At 44.9% G+C, this 16,510-nt stretch overlaps 1 protein-coding gene across 4 annotated transcripts in view; it reads right to left on the bottom strand.

Annotated features, from left to right (window-relative positions):
• TEX2 (testis expressed 2) overlaps positions 1 to 16,510 on the bottom strand; it is a 120,441-nt gene that overhangs the window by 51,783 nt on the left and 52,148 nt on the right. For all 4 annotated transcript variants that reach the window (XM_055575511.1, XM_055575514.1, XM_055575512.1 and 1 more), the window contains one exon: positions 13,253 to 14,915. In XM_055575511.1, coding sequence (XP_055431486.1) covers positions 13,253 to 14,890 — 1,638 coding nt within the window. In that variant the 5' untranslated portion in view covers positions 14,891 to 14,915. The remainder of the gene's footprint in view (positions 1 to 13,252; positions 14,916 to 16,510) is intronic.

Genomic DNA, 16,510 nt, shown 5'->3' with positions numbered 1-16,510 from the left:
AACTGTTAATGCTTTCCAGGCTGGAAACTGAATTAGCCACTTCCCTGGTGGCTCAGATGGTAAAGATTCTGCCTGCAACACAGGAGACCCGGGTTTGATCCCTGTGTCGGGAAGATCCCCTGGAGAAGGGAATGGTAACCCACTCCAGTATTCTTGCGTGGAGAATTCCATGGACAGAGGAGCCTGGAGGGCTACAGTCCATGGGGTTGCAAAGAGTTGGACATGACTGAGCAACTAACACTTTCTAATACTTATCAGAGAAAGCAGTATTGTGACTGGAGCCCAGATGTCCCCACTCCCATGGAGGGCTCTCTGGAACATCACAAGCTTTGATAGGAAACCCCGAGAGAATCACAAGAGCTGCTACTTGATCCACATTGTCAGGCATCCAGGATGCAAACTGGCCATTGGGAGGCTCAGGTCAACAGGTGGCCAGGCACTACGGCTCTCTGAGTTCCCTGTTCTGCCCCTGAATGCGCTCCTACTAATCTGAATCCAGGCTGCCCATGCAGAGAGCAATTACCCAGTACAAACTCTGACTGCTTCTTTTGTGTGTGTGTGGCTGCATCGCATGGCATGCAGGATCTTAGTTTCCTGACCAGGGATTAAACCTACACCCCCTTATAGTGGAAGCTCAGAGTCTTAACCATTGGACCACCAGAGAAGTCCCAAAATACGAGATTTTTTCCTTTTTTTAATTTTTATTTTTTTGGCCTCACCGTGTGGCATGTGGGATCTTAGTTCCCTGACCAGGGATCGAACCTGCACCCGCTGTAATGGAAGTATGGAGTCTTAACCACTGCACCACCAGAAGTCCCATGACTGCCTTCTGATACCAGCAATCAGCTAACTTTTTCCTGGGGCCTGACCTACTCCCTGGATGAAGCTATACATAGAATTTCCAGACCGAAGCTGCCAAATATCCAACCTTGTGAGCAGCACAGCAGTTCCAGCACCTTCATCTTGTTCCCCATATAGTGACCAAGTGTCTGCTGCTCAACTGTTCTAAAGTTCTGAACCCTGAATTGCTTACCAAGTAAGATCTTTCTCCAACTTTGTTTTGTTATGGGACACGGGGGTGGGAATAAAGGGAAACAGATACAGTTAGTAACTCATTCCATTTCAACAGCTCAACTAAAGAACTTCTCAGTGGAGAAGGAAATGGCAACCCGCTCCAGTATTCTTGCCTAGAGAATCCTGTGGACAGCGGAGCCTGGTGGGCTGCTGTCTGTGGGGTCACAAAGAGTCAGACACAACTGAAGCGACTTAGCAGGCATGCATGCAAAGAACTCAGAGACACTCCCAACCCACACCAGAGAGTCTTAGACAAGCCTTGTTTCTTTCGGACGCTAGAACTGTCAGCATGGAGACACAGGGCCGGCCGCTGCGGGGGACAATGACTACAGTCAGCCGGTCTGCAGCTGTATGGCCCACAGACTGGTCCTGTGATCCCAGCTGTAAAAGGTCAGGGGTTTCTCTTCAATTCTTTGCTGGATTTAGAAGCCATGAGTGGCTGAAAGTACAAACCACAATCTATAAAGGGGTTCATTTAATACTTGAGAAGATTAAAAGCTATAATTAACCTTTTGCAAAATAATAAACTCTGGAAGAACTACTACTGTGCTCACTTTCAGTTACAGTGCCAATCGGGAGGTCAAGGCCAGTGCTCTCTTCGTCAGCTTGATGTTGAGCTGACCAGATAAATGCGCCAGCCCTTTGGCCTGAAGAAGAAATGGGGATTTCTGTCTTCAGTGTGTGGAGTGCCTGGGCCGACATCCCGCTGTCACACAGCTGTGCTGGCCGCAAGGCTGCCTGCCCCTGCATCATTCCTTCATCTGGTCTTTCAGAGAAGGAGCAAACCCTAAACACAAGAACAGAGCCAGGACCGGAGGTCCCTGCCTTTGAAATCATCTCTGAAGCACACAAAAAATGTGGTTATTTTTCTTTTGTCCCCCAGACTAAAATTAAGCAGGGTTTTCACTTTGCCAGGCTCCAACCTTTTTGATGTATTAATGGTTTAGAACCAGAGTCATCAGCTAAAACGTAATATCACAGATCATGGACTTAGAGAATATGGCAGGAACAGTCTGCTAAACTTTAGATGCTAATCTGGTTTTACCCATGAAAGACACATAGACCTACTACAGACACAGAACTCACACTATGAATGACAGCTCAAGCCAAAAAACATTCAAAATAAATGCTGCTTCAAGACACTATCTTAAAAAAAATTAAAAGTCCATTAAGGGAGGAAAGCACCAGCATCAATACCATCCGCATCCTCTGACTGCCGGCTTCAAGGTCACCTTCACGGCAGTGTCACCAGACGCACTGCAGTCAGGGTTGAAGCCACAGTCAGCCTGGGAGAACGGCTGTCCTCCTAGTTTTTCCTGTCTTTGGGGGCAGCTTGCAAATTCAGGTATCTGCATTGGCAGACAGTGATTCAGGTAGGAGATAACAATCATGTACATTAGAAAAATAACACTGAATATCAGATGAACCAATGAAACAATCAAGGTCTGATTTATGTCAATACACAATAAATATTAAATCATATTAACAAGTGTTGAAATTGTAAAGCAGATTAGCAAGCAAATAAATTAGCAAATCAGCTTTAGCTCACACATCCTATCAGTTAAATGTTTTTGAGAATACTCACAATATATACATTTACTTGTAAACTATCAATACATACATGTTCTAACACAGCTTTTATAAAATACAGCTTTTATAAAAATTAAAAACAGTAATAAAGAGCAAAAAATGAAATATATAATAATTAGCCTTTTCACTAACTTAGTTATTACTTTCTAACAGCTTTGTACTACCTTCAGCTGACACATCAAGGCTCAATTTATATACTTTATAGGGTGAGGCTCACTGTTAATGATAATGGATGTAAATCCATATTTCAAACAGTCTTCTTGATAATTTCCAAGGATATTGACCAAAGGTCAACAAATGGTCAGGCTCTAGATTTCTGAATTTTCAGGTGGAACAAGAGAAGCCCAGGTTGAGGAAAGCGATTCACCTTCAGTAACTTAGGAAAGGAACGTCTTTGGGTGAGGAACACCCTATCTACTTCTGTCTGTTCTTGAGGCTTGCCTGGGAAGGGACTGTGAGAGAAGATGCTGGCACTGGTCATTTCTATGTCTCGTCCTCTTCTCTGTTGATAATATTATCTCCAGACTCCAGTTCTCACAGAGATGAAATCAAGCTTTTTAATCACCCTTCTAGCACCTTCCCTGGAGAAGGGAATGGCACCCCACTCTACTACTCTTGCCTGGAAAATCCCATGGATGGAGGAGCCTGGTGGGCTGCAGTCTATGGGGTCTCGAAGAGTGGGACACGACTGAGCGACTTCACTTTGACTTTTCACTTTCACGCACTGGAGAAGGAAATGGCAACCCACTCTAGTGTTCTTGCCTGGAGAATCCCAGAGACAGGGGAGCCTGGTGGGCTGCCGCCTATGGGGTCACACAGAGTTGGACATGACTGAAGCAAATTAGCAGCAGCAGCAGCATGTTAAATATTAGCAAAGCTTATTTACTTTCTTACAGATAAAGAATAAAAATACATATGCAAATAGAAACTTCAATATTTTCTTCTTGGATTATGTCTTCAGCAACCTATTTTGGAGACTACTGAATGGAGAGACAGAATGAAACAGAGTTCACAAGAGCCGCTGGGGCACCAAGAAGCCAGCATGCTCATACGCTGGGGCTATCTTGCCTATAATCTCTTGTCTTTGGGGGAATGGCAAAAAGCTAATTCTTAAAGGCTAATTATTGTACAGTAAGAACAATCTTCGATGGGTTTTGTATCTTCCTTTGCATGACACATAAAATTTGGATGTGAAAAGGTATTTAGCAATGATATTTTTTCATGGTTAATATCTTACTCTTCTAAAAAAAAACAAAAAACATGATTTGAGAAACCTCAGACTCATAATGCCCACGCCTCTCTCCTCCTTCCTAGATGACACCTGGAACAAAACCATAAAGGATGGTCCCCCGGTACCGAGCAGGAATTCAGGATGCATTTTCCCAAGGAAGTAATGCTACAAGCTGTAGTTACATGTAGGTGGACCAGAATTATGGTTTAGCCATGCCGTAAGTTAATAGGTGAAAAGGAAAACTGGCAGAATGTTAATAATTATTGAAGCTGAGTATTGGATTCAGGGGGATCCATTATACTTTTCTCTCTACTTTTGAGTATACTTGAAATTTCCTACAATAAAACATTAAGAAGATGAAAAAAAAAAATCATTCCAGGGTAGCCTGACATCCTTGCCATGGTTCCTATGCAATCAAGAGGCATTTTCCACACAGCTGCTTCTCCAACCAACTCAAAACATGGGGTAAGTGAGACAGTCTGCACTGAGACACCTCACCTGACAAACTCTCCTAGCAACAAGGGCACTGGGAAATAGCTGCGATTATAAAAGCCAGACAGAAAAATTTAAGTGACATATTACAGGGGCAGGGTATTTTCAGTTAGGTACAATGTGGAAAAAAAAAATTTTTTTTTTTAATTTCCTGTACTCATTGTACTGAGAATTCTAAGAGACCAACCAAGAGCAACCTTTTCCGGCTGTATGCAACGAGTCTCTTTTGGCTGAATGTAATGAGGCTGTTTTTGCCGTAAGGTTTGCTCACTCTAATTTCTTAAAAGAAAGAATTGCATGAAATTGAGATTAAAGTTACAAGTTAGAATTTCTTCTCAAAATTGATAATGTTCTCCCTACAAAAGTATTCTTTAATATGTCAAAATCACAGCCTGTATTTAGGGAACACAATTATAAAAACCTATCCCTCTTATTAGAATTGATGCTTTTGAGCTGTGTTGTTGGAGAAGACTGCAAGGAGATCAAACCAGTCAATCCTAAAGGAAATCAATGCTAAATATTCATTGGAAGGACTGATGTTGAAGCTGAAGCTCCAATACCTTGGCCACCTGATGAGAAGAGCCAACTCGTTGGAAAAGACCCTGATGCTGGGAAAGACTGAAGCCAAAAGGAGAAGGGGGAAACAGAGGATGAGATGGTCGGATGGCATCACTGACTCAACCGACATGCGTTTGAGCAGACTCTGGGAGACAGAGAAAGACAGAGATGCCTGGTGTGCTGTAGTCCATAGGGTCGCAAAGAGTCAGACACAACTTAGTGACTGAACAACAACATACCTCTTATTAAATATCTAAATGTGACAATACATAAATGTGACATGACCCAAGGAGAAAAGGTTCTCCAAAATTAATGTGTGAGTTTGGCAATGGTGTAAATGTAGTATTAGTCAACCTATAGGCCATATCTTTCTAAAACAGGTCATCACTATGGAAACCAACACCCTACTGCTGGGTTCTGCAGGTGGTTTATAAGTCTGAGGTAAAGACTTTACTCATGAATATAATTTACAATTACATGAGTCATACACTCAGACATAAACCCAGAGCCTTTCAAAATCTTTAGGAAGCATCTCATTATGGACATGTGGAAACTCTGTGTGCAAGAATGTCACCGAATATAATCGTGCCTAAGCATCCGAGGGTTCTAAGACCCCCGCAGACAATGAAATCCATAGATGCTCAAGTCCCCTTATATAAATGGTGTGGTATTTGCATGTAACCTATGCACATCCTCCTCATAAACTTTTTAAAAACTTAAATTAATTTGGCTGAGCTGGGTCTTAGTTGCGGCATGCAGGATTTTTTTTTTTAGTTGCAGTATGTGGGATTTAGATCCCTAATCAGGGATCAAACCCAGGCCCCCTGCCTTGGCAGCATGGAGTCTTAGCCACTGGATCATCTTACCTAAAACAGTGTTAACGCTATGTCAATAGTTGGAAATACAATGTAAATAGTTGCTGGCATGTGGGTTGCCCACATGCAGCAAATTCAAGCTTTGCTTTTTGAAACTTTCTGGAATTGTATCCAGGTAGTTTTGATCCACAGTTGGTACAGTATGCAGATGGGGAACCTGAGGCTACGGAGTCTGACTCTACACTCCTGGTCATGAGACAAGTACAATCTTGGAGAAGAAAGAGCATCCAATGTGCTTAAGAACACTCAGCGAGGCAAACATTCCAAGTGCGAATATGAGATGCCTCATTCTCTCGTTCTTTCCCAGGGCCCCTAGTTCAGCGTATCTAGCTAGTCGCACAAAGTAAAACTGGAAGGTTACTGCCTAGAGGTGTCGCCCACAAGGATGCCCTTGGACTCAGTGGTATGCACAAGGCCCCACCTGGAGCTAATTTACCCAGACCTCCATGCTTGTAGGTTCCATTAGCTTCTCCTAACATTGGGTCTTCCCCTGGCTTCCATGTGTTCACACGTCACTTTGTTTTATGTGGCTGTGCCGGGTCTTAGTTGCAGGTGGCATCTTCAGCTGCGGCATGTAAGATCTTTTAGCTGCAGCGTGCGAACTCTTAGTTTCGGTATGTGGGACCTAGTTACCTGGCCAGGAATTCAACCCAAGCCCCCTGCATTGGGAGCATGGACTCCTAGCCATTGGACCAACAGGGAAGTCCCCCATATGTCACTTTATTATGAATGCAGGTAGCAACTTTTTCCTCCTGTTTTGTGCTTCGTATCAGCTATGAATTCCCATCATTAAGAACCAGCAGGCCTTGGAGAAGGTTCTGAGAATTATCCTGCGTATACTGCGACAGCTCTTTCGCCACTGCTCCTGTTCCAGACAGCAAAGCTGCTGACTGGCGGGGCTTGGGGTGCGTGGTGGCAGAGTATCATGAGGTCTAACCCCACAACAGTCTCTGAGAACAGCTGCAGCTTGGTTGCAAAGTAGTCTTTTTGGCTCACCATCCCACACTCATCACTGCTGCAGTGTCATTTTTAAACACAAATGCCTGCAGTGTGGCTGGAATAATAAAACCACCTGGATAAAGTACAGAAAAGCTTTACTTTTCTTCTCCTTTTCCTTGTCATGTGAAGGCACATCAAAGAAAAACTGCAGTGTTCCTTTAATTGTTTATGACGCCAATAAAGGAACCAGGCTCTCAGTCCAGGCTGCAAGGACTTCCCGGGCCCATCAATGAGAACGTCTATGGTTCAGAGGTTTCAAACCACACTGGCTCCTAAAACAGTCCGGAGCACCAAGCTTCCTGCCTGACATATTTGGGGGCTTCCAGATGAAGGGCAGGCAGCCTGCAGATCAAGGGGCTGGGCCTCTGTACTAGCACATTCTACCACAAAATGACGTTTTATAGTCTCCTGTCTTACCGAATGCTTAAAAAATATTCCCTACCTGCCCTCAAGAATTGCATTATGTCCTTTATAAAAACTAAATAGCATCAGATGCACAGGAAATAAACCCACTGATGAATCCCCTAAATCAAGCCATTTTTCAAAAAGTGACTCTTTCAACTCCCACTAGAAACAGGTTCACAGAACTGCTTTATAAAGAAACCAAGGCCCGTCTTCTGCACCACTTTAAAAGCCATAAATCTGGAGGCGGAATGGAAATTGCGAACACGCCACCATCCCCATCTCTCCAACGCTCTACTTGGCATGCATTCCTCATTCCTTACTCCCTTTGCACTCACTGTATGAGCACTGGTAAGAGGAGAGCAGACTTGCTGCCAGGCAATTTCTAAGCAGCAAACATCAAGTTTCAAACCCTGTCAAAGATGGACCATCCTGGCCTTTCCACTGCTGTGGAAAAAGAAAAAACTCTCCGTAAGCTGTACTTTTTATTGTAATTATTTTTTATCTTCTTGAAAGATCAGTCTTATCAAATCTCTTTAAAAAAAATTTATTTGGCTCTGCTGGGTCTTAGTTGCCACATGTGGGAATGTAGGATCTAGCTCCCTGACCAGGGATCGAACCTGGGTCCCCTGCACTGGGAGCATGGAGTCTTAGCCACTGGGCCACCAGGTAAGTCCCTCAAATCTTTTTATTTTTAATTGGAGGATAATTGCTTTACAATATGGTGCTGGTTTCTGCCATACATCAACATGAAATCAGCCCCCTCAAAGCTTGACTAAACGTTTTTCCCCAAAAATGCAAGTGTCAGGGATTTTTTTTTTTAAAGCGACTTCTTAGGGAGATGACAGGGTCAATATTAACTTAGTGCCCACATTTTCAGATTAAAACCTCATTCATTCATCCATCTATCCATCCATCCATCACTTAACACGTGCCTAGTACATGTCAGGGGCTGAGGACACAGTGATGAACAAGATGGCCATGGCCTGTGCGTTCATGAAGCTTCTGGTGTCCTGGGGAAGACAGAGAGTAAACAGACAACTATAGCTTTGATAAGTTCTATGAAAGTGAGGTAGAGAAGGCTAGCTGTGCCTTCAAAATTTAGGCATCTCTTTCCATAGTGGGAAGGGGCTTCCCTGGTGGCTCAGAATGTAAAGAATCTGCACTACAAGAGACCCAGGTTCCATTCCTGGATTGAGAAGATCCCCTGAAGAAAGAAATGGCAACCAACTCCAGTATTCTTGCCTGGAGAATTCCATGAACAGAGAAGCCTGGTGGGCTGCAGTCCATATAGTCCACGGGGTCACAATGAGCTGGACACGACTCAGCGACTAACACTTTCACCCTTTCCACAGTGTAGAGCCACTGCAGAGAAGAAGCTGCCCCACTGAGTCCTAGATTTCCCAGGGCCTCTAGCGTTGTGGAGGGCCTGTGGGACTAGCTCACCCCAGTGGAACATGAATGGAAGTGATGTGTGTCACTTCTGGGTCCAGGCATTTAAGGAGGTACACCTTCTCTTTGCTTTCTCTTTCCCCTTCTGCCAGCTGGATGCAAGGAACTCTAATAACTTAGGGCGGGGGTCAGCAACCTGGGCCTAAGGCCTGTTTCTATGAAGTTTTACTGGAACACAGCCACACTCATTCATTCACATATGGCCTACAGCTCCTTTTCTGCTACAACGAGGAGCTAAATGGGTTGCAACAGAAACAGAGCCGTAAGTCTAACATATTTACTCTGTGTGTGTGCGCGCTCAGGCATGTCCAACTCTTTGCGACCCCATGGACTGTAGCCTCCCAGGCTCCTCTGTCAACGGGATTTTCCAGGCAAGAATACTGGAGTGGGTTGCCATTTCCTCCTCCAGGGGATCTTCCAGACCTAGGGATCGAACCCACATCTTTTACATCTACTTGATTGGCAGGTGGATTTTTAACCACTGCGCCACCTGGGGTTGGGGTAAATATCTACTATCTAGCTCTTTAAGAAGTTTGCCGAGCCACAGGATAGAAGGAACTTGGGCTCCTAACCAACATGGGCCCCCATCCACCTACCGCCAGGAACACCCATACTGGACTGTTAAGAAGGCAAGGAACAGACTTCTAATTTGTTACAACAGCAAATGTTATCCTACCTCATACAGAAAGCACAATGTCTAATGAGAAAATGGAACAGAAGGCAGATGCTCAAAGTTAGGCTCTATTATACTATCCTTTTCTTATCACAAGATTGTGTCCTAAATTTAATGTCAACACTGCTAAATGTTTTAAAGTGTCTTTTTTTTCGATTTGGCTGCGTCAGGTCTTAGCTGTGACACACAGGACATCCCCTCATGCGGGGTCTTTCACTGTGGCAAGCGGGTTTAGCTCCTCCTTGGCATGTGGGACCTTAGTTCTCAGACCAGGGATTGAACCCTTGTCCTCTGCCTTGCAAGGTGGATTCTTAAGCACTGGACCACCAGGGATGTCCCTAAAGCGTCATCTTTTTAAAATGCTTCCCCAGAGTGTGATTTCCTATACTCAGTAAAACTAATCAAGCCCAAAGCACAGTTGCATTTGAGATCTTCAACTTGCAACACACATCCTACCCTTCCAATTCTTGGTAGTGGCCCCTTTTAAAATAGAGAATGTATTTAGCCCGGTGTCTAAAAACAGCCCTGTGCACCAAACAAAAGACCTCAGGCTACAACGTACAATTTGCTTGAATTACAGGTGTCAGTCCATGACAGCACTGAAGTATTTGTTCTCTGCAAGGAAAATCCAAATATGTTTATCGCAGGGACCAAGGGTAAAACACCTTCCTTAAAAAGAAAACAAAAATTCAGTCCTGCCTGGCTCCCCTGTGTGACTTTGGGCGAGTAACTTACCCTCTCCGTGCGTCCACATCCTCATGAGCACGTTACCTAACTGGAGAGGGCTGTGGTGAGGATTAAATGAGATACTATACCCAACATTCAGCCAGGCCCCTGTCGGTGCTCAGCTTCGTAGTGCTGCCTTTACTGTTTCATTATCAGATCAAAGCAACCACACTGTGCCATAACTTTGGCATCTTCTGTGTAGTTAGTAAATTCTTGACTAATTAGTAGAAAACTTAGTAAATTGTCGTCTCAGCACTAAAGACCGACGGATTAAAATTAAAATCTTCCCAAGACAATTAAGAGCTCAAATCAGATTAAACGGAATACTGCAGTCAGTCATTAGGCACTGGAAGCAATGTAAGCAGCATTTTTCTTTGCTAAAGTTAGCACTAACTTACTTACAGGGCATGTAATTCAGGTAGACGCGGCACCACCCTTATCGTAAAAGCTTAGCAACCATGCATAATGATCACTTTTGCTCCACTTCTTATATGAACGCTACACTTAAGTGTGTCACAGCCTCAAGACTGAGCACCAGCTTCTCTTTAAAAAGAAACACTCTCATAACATATTACCATGTGAAAGGGGGGAGAAAGGTTGAACTGCAGAACACAGGCATACCTCATCTTACTGCGCTTTGCTTTACTGAGCTTCACGGACGTTGTGTGTTTACAGATTGATGGTTTGTGGCAGCCCTGCACTGTCAGCTGATGGCTGACATTTTTTCAGTAATAACTTTTTTAAAAATATATATTTTATGGAAGTACAGTAGATTTACAAAGTTGGGGAGCAATGAAGTGTTTTTATTTATTCGGCTGCGCAGGGTCTTAGTCACATGGGATCTTCAATCTTCATGGCACCACGGGGGATCTTTAGTTCCGGCACCGCATATCTTTTTTGTTGTTGTGCCAACTCTTAGCTACAGCATGAAGGATCTAGTTCCCTGACCAGGGATCAAACCCGGGCCTCCTGCACTGGGAACATGGGAGTCTTTGCCACTGGACCACCAGGGAAGTCTCCTGAAGTATTTTTAAATTAAGGCGCATACATTGTTTTTTTAGACAGAACGCTATTGCACACTTTACAGACGACAGTATAGTGTAAACGGAACTTTTACATGCACTGGGAAACTGAAAATTTGTCTGACTCCTTTAATGCAATATTTTGTTTTATGGTGGTAGTCTAGAACTCAACCCATAATATATGACTGTATATGATCCCATTGAACCAAAACAAAAAGAGTTCATGTGTGATAGATGTACTCATATTTGTAGAAATGTAGGAAAAAACAAGGATATATACCAAATATGTATATGTATAAATTATATATTGTATTAACTATAATTCCCTCCCACTACTGTGATAAAGAATAATTTTTTCCTTAGGGTTTTCTGTGTTTCTTTAAACATTGATCATGCATTTTTTTAAATAAGGGAAAAAGGTTATTAAATAAAAAAATAAAGCAGAACAAACAATATTTTGCACTCTGAGAGTTCTTCCCCTTGTTTTGTGGGGTTTTCATTTTGCAGTAAATAGAGATCATGGTGCCCTTTTTTGGAGCACTCATTTAAACAGAGAGGAGGAAAAACCTGTTAACAGAGAAACCAAACAAGCTTTGAATTATCAAAAAATCAGAAAATAACAAGTGTCAGCAAGGATGTGGAGAAACTGGAACCCTTGTGCACTACTGGTGAGAATGTAAAATGGTACAGCCACTGTAGAAAATAGTATGGCAGTTCCTCAAAAGATTAAAACTAGAATTACCATATGATCCAGCAATTTCACTTTTGGGTACACAAACCAAGGAATTGAAAGCAGGGTCTCAAACATCTCTTTGTACACCCACGTTCATAGCAGCATTGCTCACAAGAGCAAAAACGTAGAAACAACCCAAGTGTCCATCAACAGATGAAGAAATAAGCAAAATGTAGTTAGCATATACATACAATAGCAGCCTTATAAAAGAATAAAATTTTGCAATATGCTACAACTTGGAAGAACCTTGTGGACATTATTCTAAGTGAAACAAGCCAGTCACAAAAAGACAAATATGGTGTGATTCCACTAATATGACATATTTAGAGTATTAAAATAAAAACAACAACCAAGGAAGTAGAATGGTGGTTACCAGGAGCTAGGCAATAGCCAGGAAAATAGGAGGTTATTGTTTAATGGGTTTAGAGTTTCTGTTTTAAAAGGTGAAAAGGATATGGAGGTGCATGGTGATGATGGTTGTACAACAATGTGACTGAATATTAAACATAATACTGCTGACCTGTACACTTAAAAATGGTTAAGATGGTAGATTTTGTTAGGTGTATTTTACTAAAATTTAAAAATACATATACAAAAAAAAATGTATATGTGCTTAACTTATGACCTATATAAGCTACAGCTATGCTTTCAATTGTGTATATTATGAAACATATAGAAGCACCAGAAACTTTTAAAATACGTGGAAATAAATACAAATGGAAGTTCTAATATTTCCTTTCCAATGAATTGCCTCAGGCACTCCTCGGGAGGTCCAAATCCTAAAATCTGACAGGCACAGAAAAGTAATGCCTCCTTCTCAAACCCAGGCCCCACTGTGCACAGAGCAGCGTGTAGCAGCCCAACCCTGACATTAAAATCTGCCTTCTCTTCCTCCTTCCCTTCTCTTGCATTCCAGGAGTCTTTAACCCTGCTCCAGGGTCTCAAAAAATTTTTTTTTTAATTATTTATTTATCTGGCTGTGCCAAGTCTTCACTGTAATATACAAGATGTAATTCCCCAACCAGGAATCGAACCCAAGCACCCTGCATTGGGAGCATAAAGTCTTAACCGCTGGACCACCAGGGAAGCACTACCCTGAAGAATATTTAATCCTAACAGACTCAGCTACCATGAATCCTCAGTAGGCAGCAAATGCCTGGCAAATTCAGAGAGAGATCGAAATGGAAACGAATGGAAATGCTACTGGAAATGCTCCAGAGCCATGGAGATCCTTGCGAAGCTACCTGGTGAACTGGCAAAATGGGAGCTAGAATGAGGTTTACCAAACAAGTCTTGGGTGCCTGGAGATCCCAAAGTCTTAGAAACACTGCTTGAGCAAACACTTGGTGGAGACAGTGAACTAAAAGGATACAGTCAGATCTACAATGAGGCTGGTTGACAGCCAGCATGTGCAGAGAGGCTTACCTTCAGGATCTCAGGTTCTTTGATATCCAGAGACCTTGGGTTCCAGTGTTGTAGATGTTTATGTAATCTGTGATGTTTATGAGCACTTGGTGGTGTAAAAAACCAAATCAGGCAGACTGCAGTCATGAATCCAAGGCCAACGCCCAAAAAGAGTCCACTCACGTAATGCGGGAGGGGGAGAATGAGGTACGCATAGACGCACAGGACAAAGCAGCCCAGCGTCTTGACGGGTAATTCCAGCTGCTGCGCGGCGGAGTCCACCTCGTGGTCACTGTCCAGAGCTGGGCCATCGTCCGCCAGCCCCTCTGGCTTGAGAGGGCCTTCTGGGAGTTTCTCGGCTTTACTCTCCCCTTCCGGTTCCAGGTCAAAGTCTTCAGTGTACAGTTCGCAAAACTCTTCGTCTTCTTTGCTCGCTAAGGCAGACAGAGAGCATTTCTCAAGAACCAGGGAGCCGGTCTTCGGGCCGCCCTCCTTCAGGCCGCTCCCCTGGGAGCTCCTCGGTTCCGCCTCTCTCGCGGGCTCCTCGGAGGACTGTGGCTGGTCGCTCCTGGGGACGCCGGGGTCGCTCCCCACGCCCTCCCCCTCGGAGTCACACTCCTCCTCCTTGATGCTGTAGTTGTTATTGCTTTCCAAGTGACCATTCAGGCTGGACAGATTGGAGAGCTCGGAAGCACTTGAAGATAAGGCTTTGGGCCTGTGGCTGCCACTTTCTTCCCCTATAATCTTACTGAAAAGCTGAAAAGGGTCATAGATGACTTCCGAGAGGCGTCGCTTAGTGTCTTCGATCTTGGCCTCCATTTCGGGCACTTTAAAAAAGGAGCGCGTGTCGGAAGGCGACGTCAGAGGGGAAGAGGGTGCAGTTTTGGAATCCCCACCTGTGTTCCGCGGCTGCGTGAACTGCTTGAACAGGTGTAAATTCAGCTTGGAGTCGGGGGGCCTGTAGGACACGGCGTCGGACTCCTGCCGGGAGGTGTCGGTGGACAGAGACTTGACTAACGTTTTCATCAAGTGCCTGTGCCGGGGCGGGTGGGGGGATTCTTTTGGCTCCACCTCGGTCGACAGGGACTTCACGAGGCTCAGGAAGGGTTTGGCGCTGGAAAGCGTGGAGGACGAGGCGCTGGATGAGAGGATGGGCGACCGGGAAGGTGAGGACAGTGGGGAGGAAGAACTGGTTTTCTGCTCGGACAGGGAGGACACGCTGGGAGAGCTAGCTAAGGGCCCCAACAAGGACGACCCCGGGGACAGAGCCAGTGGCACGGTACCGAATACTTGTACGGCCGGAGCAGGGGGCTCCAGCAGCTTTACGGTGTTCTCGGAGACGGGCACCACGGCGGGGGACACGGACAGGCCATCCGCCAGGATGAGCTGGGCGCCGGGGCCAGCGGGGCCATGGCCACCCCCGGGTTCAAGGTAGAGGTCCTCCTTGGCTTCGAGCCCCGTTACAACGCTCTGGTCGTCCAGCCCCTCCTCCAAGAGCTCCCGGAACTCCTCCTCCTCTTCCTCCTCCTCCTCCCCGGACACCGAGAAGTGGATGGCAATAGTGTCTCGGGAGACGGACCTCTGCACGTGCACTCTGGGGGCTGATGGTTTTGGCATGTCAAGAGTTTTCTCTGCATGGCGACCATTCAGACTTGTCATCGCCGGCTTCACAAGGGCTCAGGCTCTGTGAAAACAGCGAGAAAAACCAAAAGTCAGAAAGTGGTTTCTCCACGGGAGACGCTGTCCTGTGTGGACCAGAGCGCGGCTAAAGCTCACTTCTAAATGGTGATTATGCTTTTACCTGGCAGATGGCCACCCTTTCTCACTTGAGCAGGTTTAGTGGTTTACTTTTCATCAGATAAATTCCAGCGAGGCATTCTTTTATGAGCAAACTACCCACCCGTGTTATAAATGCCATACAACCTGTCTTCTCTCACAACATCTAAGTAATTGTTTCCTCCCTGTTAACTGGCCCATTTCTATCAGTAATTCTATACTGCAAGGCTTGAAAGACCTGCACGACAGTTGTTACCAGCATTAGTTCGGAACTCCCACAGGATAAAATGCAGCATCCTGGCGATTTTGAGGATCTCGGAACAAAAATTTCACCAGTGGCTTTCCGGCTATAAAAAGTGAATCCTGGAGGGTTATGGCTTTCACTGCAATTTTCACAGCAATCCTAACAATTATTTGGCTTGTGTCTCCCGCCAATGTTCATATAGCCTGACACTGCAAATAAGTAGCAGAGTAACCAAGGGTGGCAAGGGACATCTGCAAACTTATTGCTGTGACCAGCTGGCTTATTTCCCAAATGGTAGGTACCCTGAGGCCAGAGTATTTAGGCAGCCATGAAGACATGGTCAGTTCTTAGACTTCAAGATAAAGCAAAGTTATATTTTCAGCTGAATCCAAGAGCAGGAAAATGAAGTCTCAGCGCTGAAATCGACCACCAACTGAGAACTCAGTGCTAAGAGCTGGAGTGAGAGACATGGAGGCAACATTGCTTAGTCGCTGTAGAGATAAGAGACACCTGAAAAGCTGGGCAGCAAAGCAAAAGAAGCCAAGCCTACCTGTGACACCCAGTGCGTGACACCGTCCCCCACTCCCCATTCACTTAGGGCCCATTTACAGGAAACCAGGCATCATGACAGGTCCTACCACAAGGAAATGAACACCACCATCTGGAAAGCACGACTGTCAGAGTAGCTAAAATGCACTTGAGGAGTGACCCGCAGGCCTTCTGAGGAGGGTGAGAGCAGTGCGGGAGGCAGGACACCTGCCTGCTCCTTTAAACTGACAGCAGGCTGGCAGGACAGGCCTGATTAGAAAGAAGGGACGAAGGCATGAAGATGCGCATGGGCATGGTGTGTCCTGCCACGTGGGTCTATTCTCCACGTCCAGGACGGAGGGTGGGTGCTGGGGGCAAGGGGCGGCATGAGCAAAGCATCATGGAAGAGAGGAAAGGGCAGCCTTGGGGCCAGGAAACAAGGCTTCTGACACTTGATCCTTCTCCAGCTGACTTGGTGGGACCTTGAACAAGCCAAGACTTCTCTGGGTCTCGGAATCTTCATCTGTCAAACGAGGGACCAATGACTTTGAGACTGTCCAAATCTCAAACTCTTATGTTTACAGGTGATAGTACAGAACCCAATCTGATACTTACCCTGATAATCTGCCATAGAGTCAACATTGTGCTGCCTGCTCCTTTAATTTGAAGAACCCCCATATTTAAGTCTTCTACCAAACATTCAGGTTCGAAATTCTAGTAACTAAGACTAC

Source organism: Bubalus kerabau, chromosome 4 (genome assembly GCF_029407905.1).
Source record: "Bubalus kerabau isolate K-KA32 ecotype Philippines breed swamp buffalo chromosome 4, PCC_UOA_SB_1v2, whole genome shotgun sequence".
Classification (NCBI taxonomy): Eukaryota; Metazoa; Chordata; class Mammalia; order Artiodactyla; family Bovidae; genus Bubalus; species Bubalus kerabau.
Note: the sequence above shows the minus strand (reverse complement) of the source record. Positions and strands in the feature narration are given on the sequence as shown.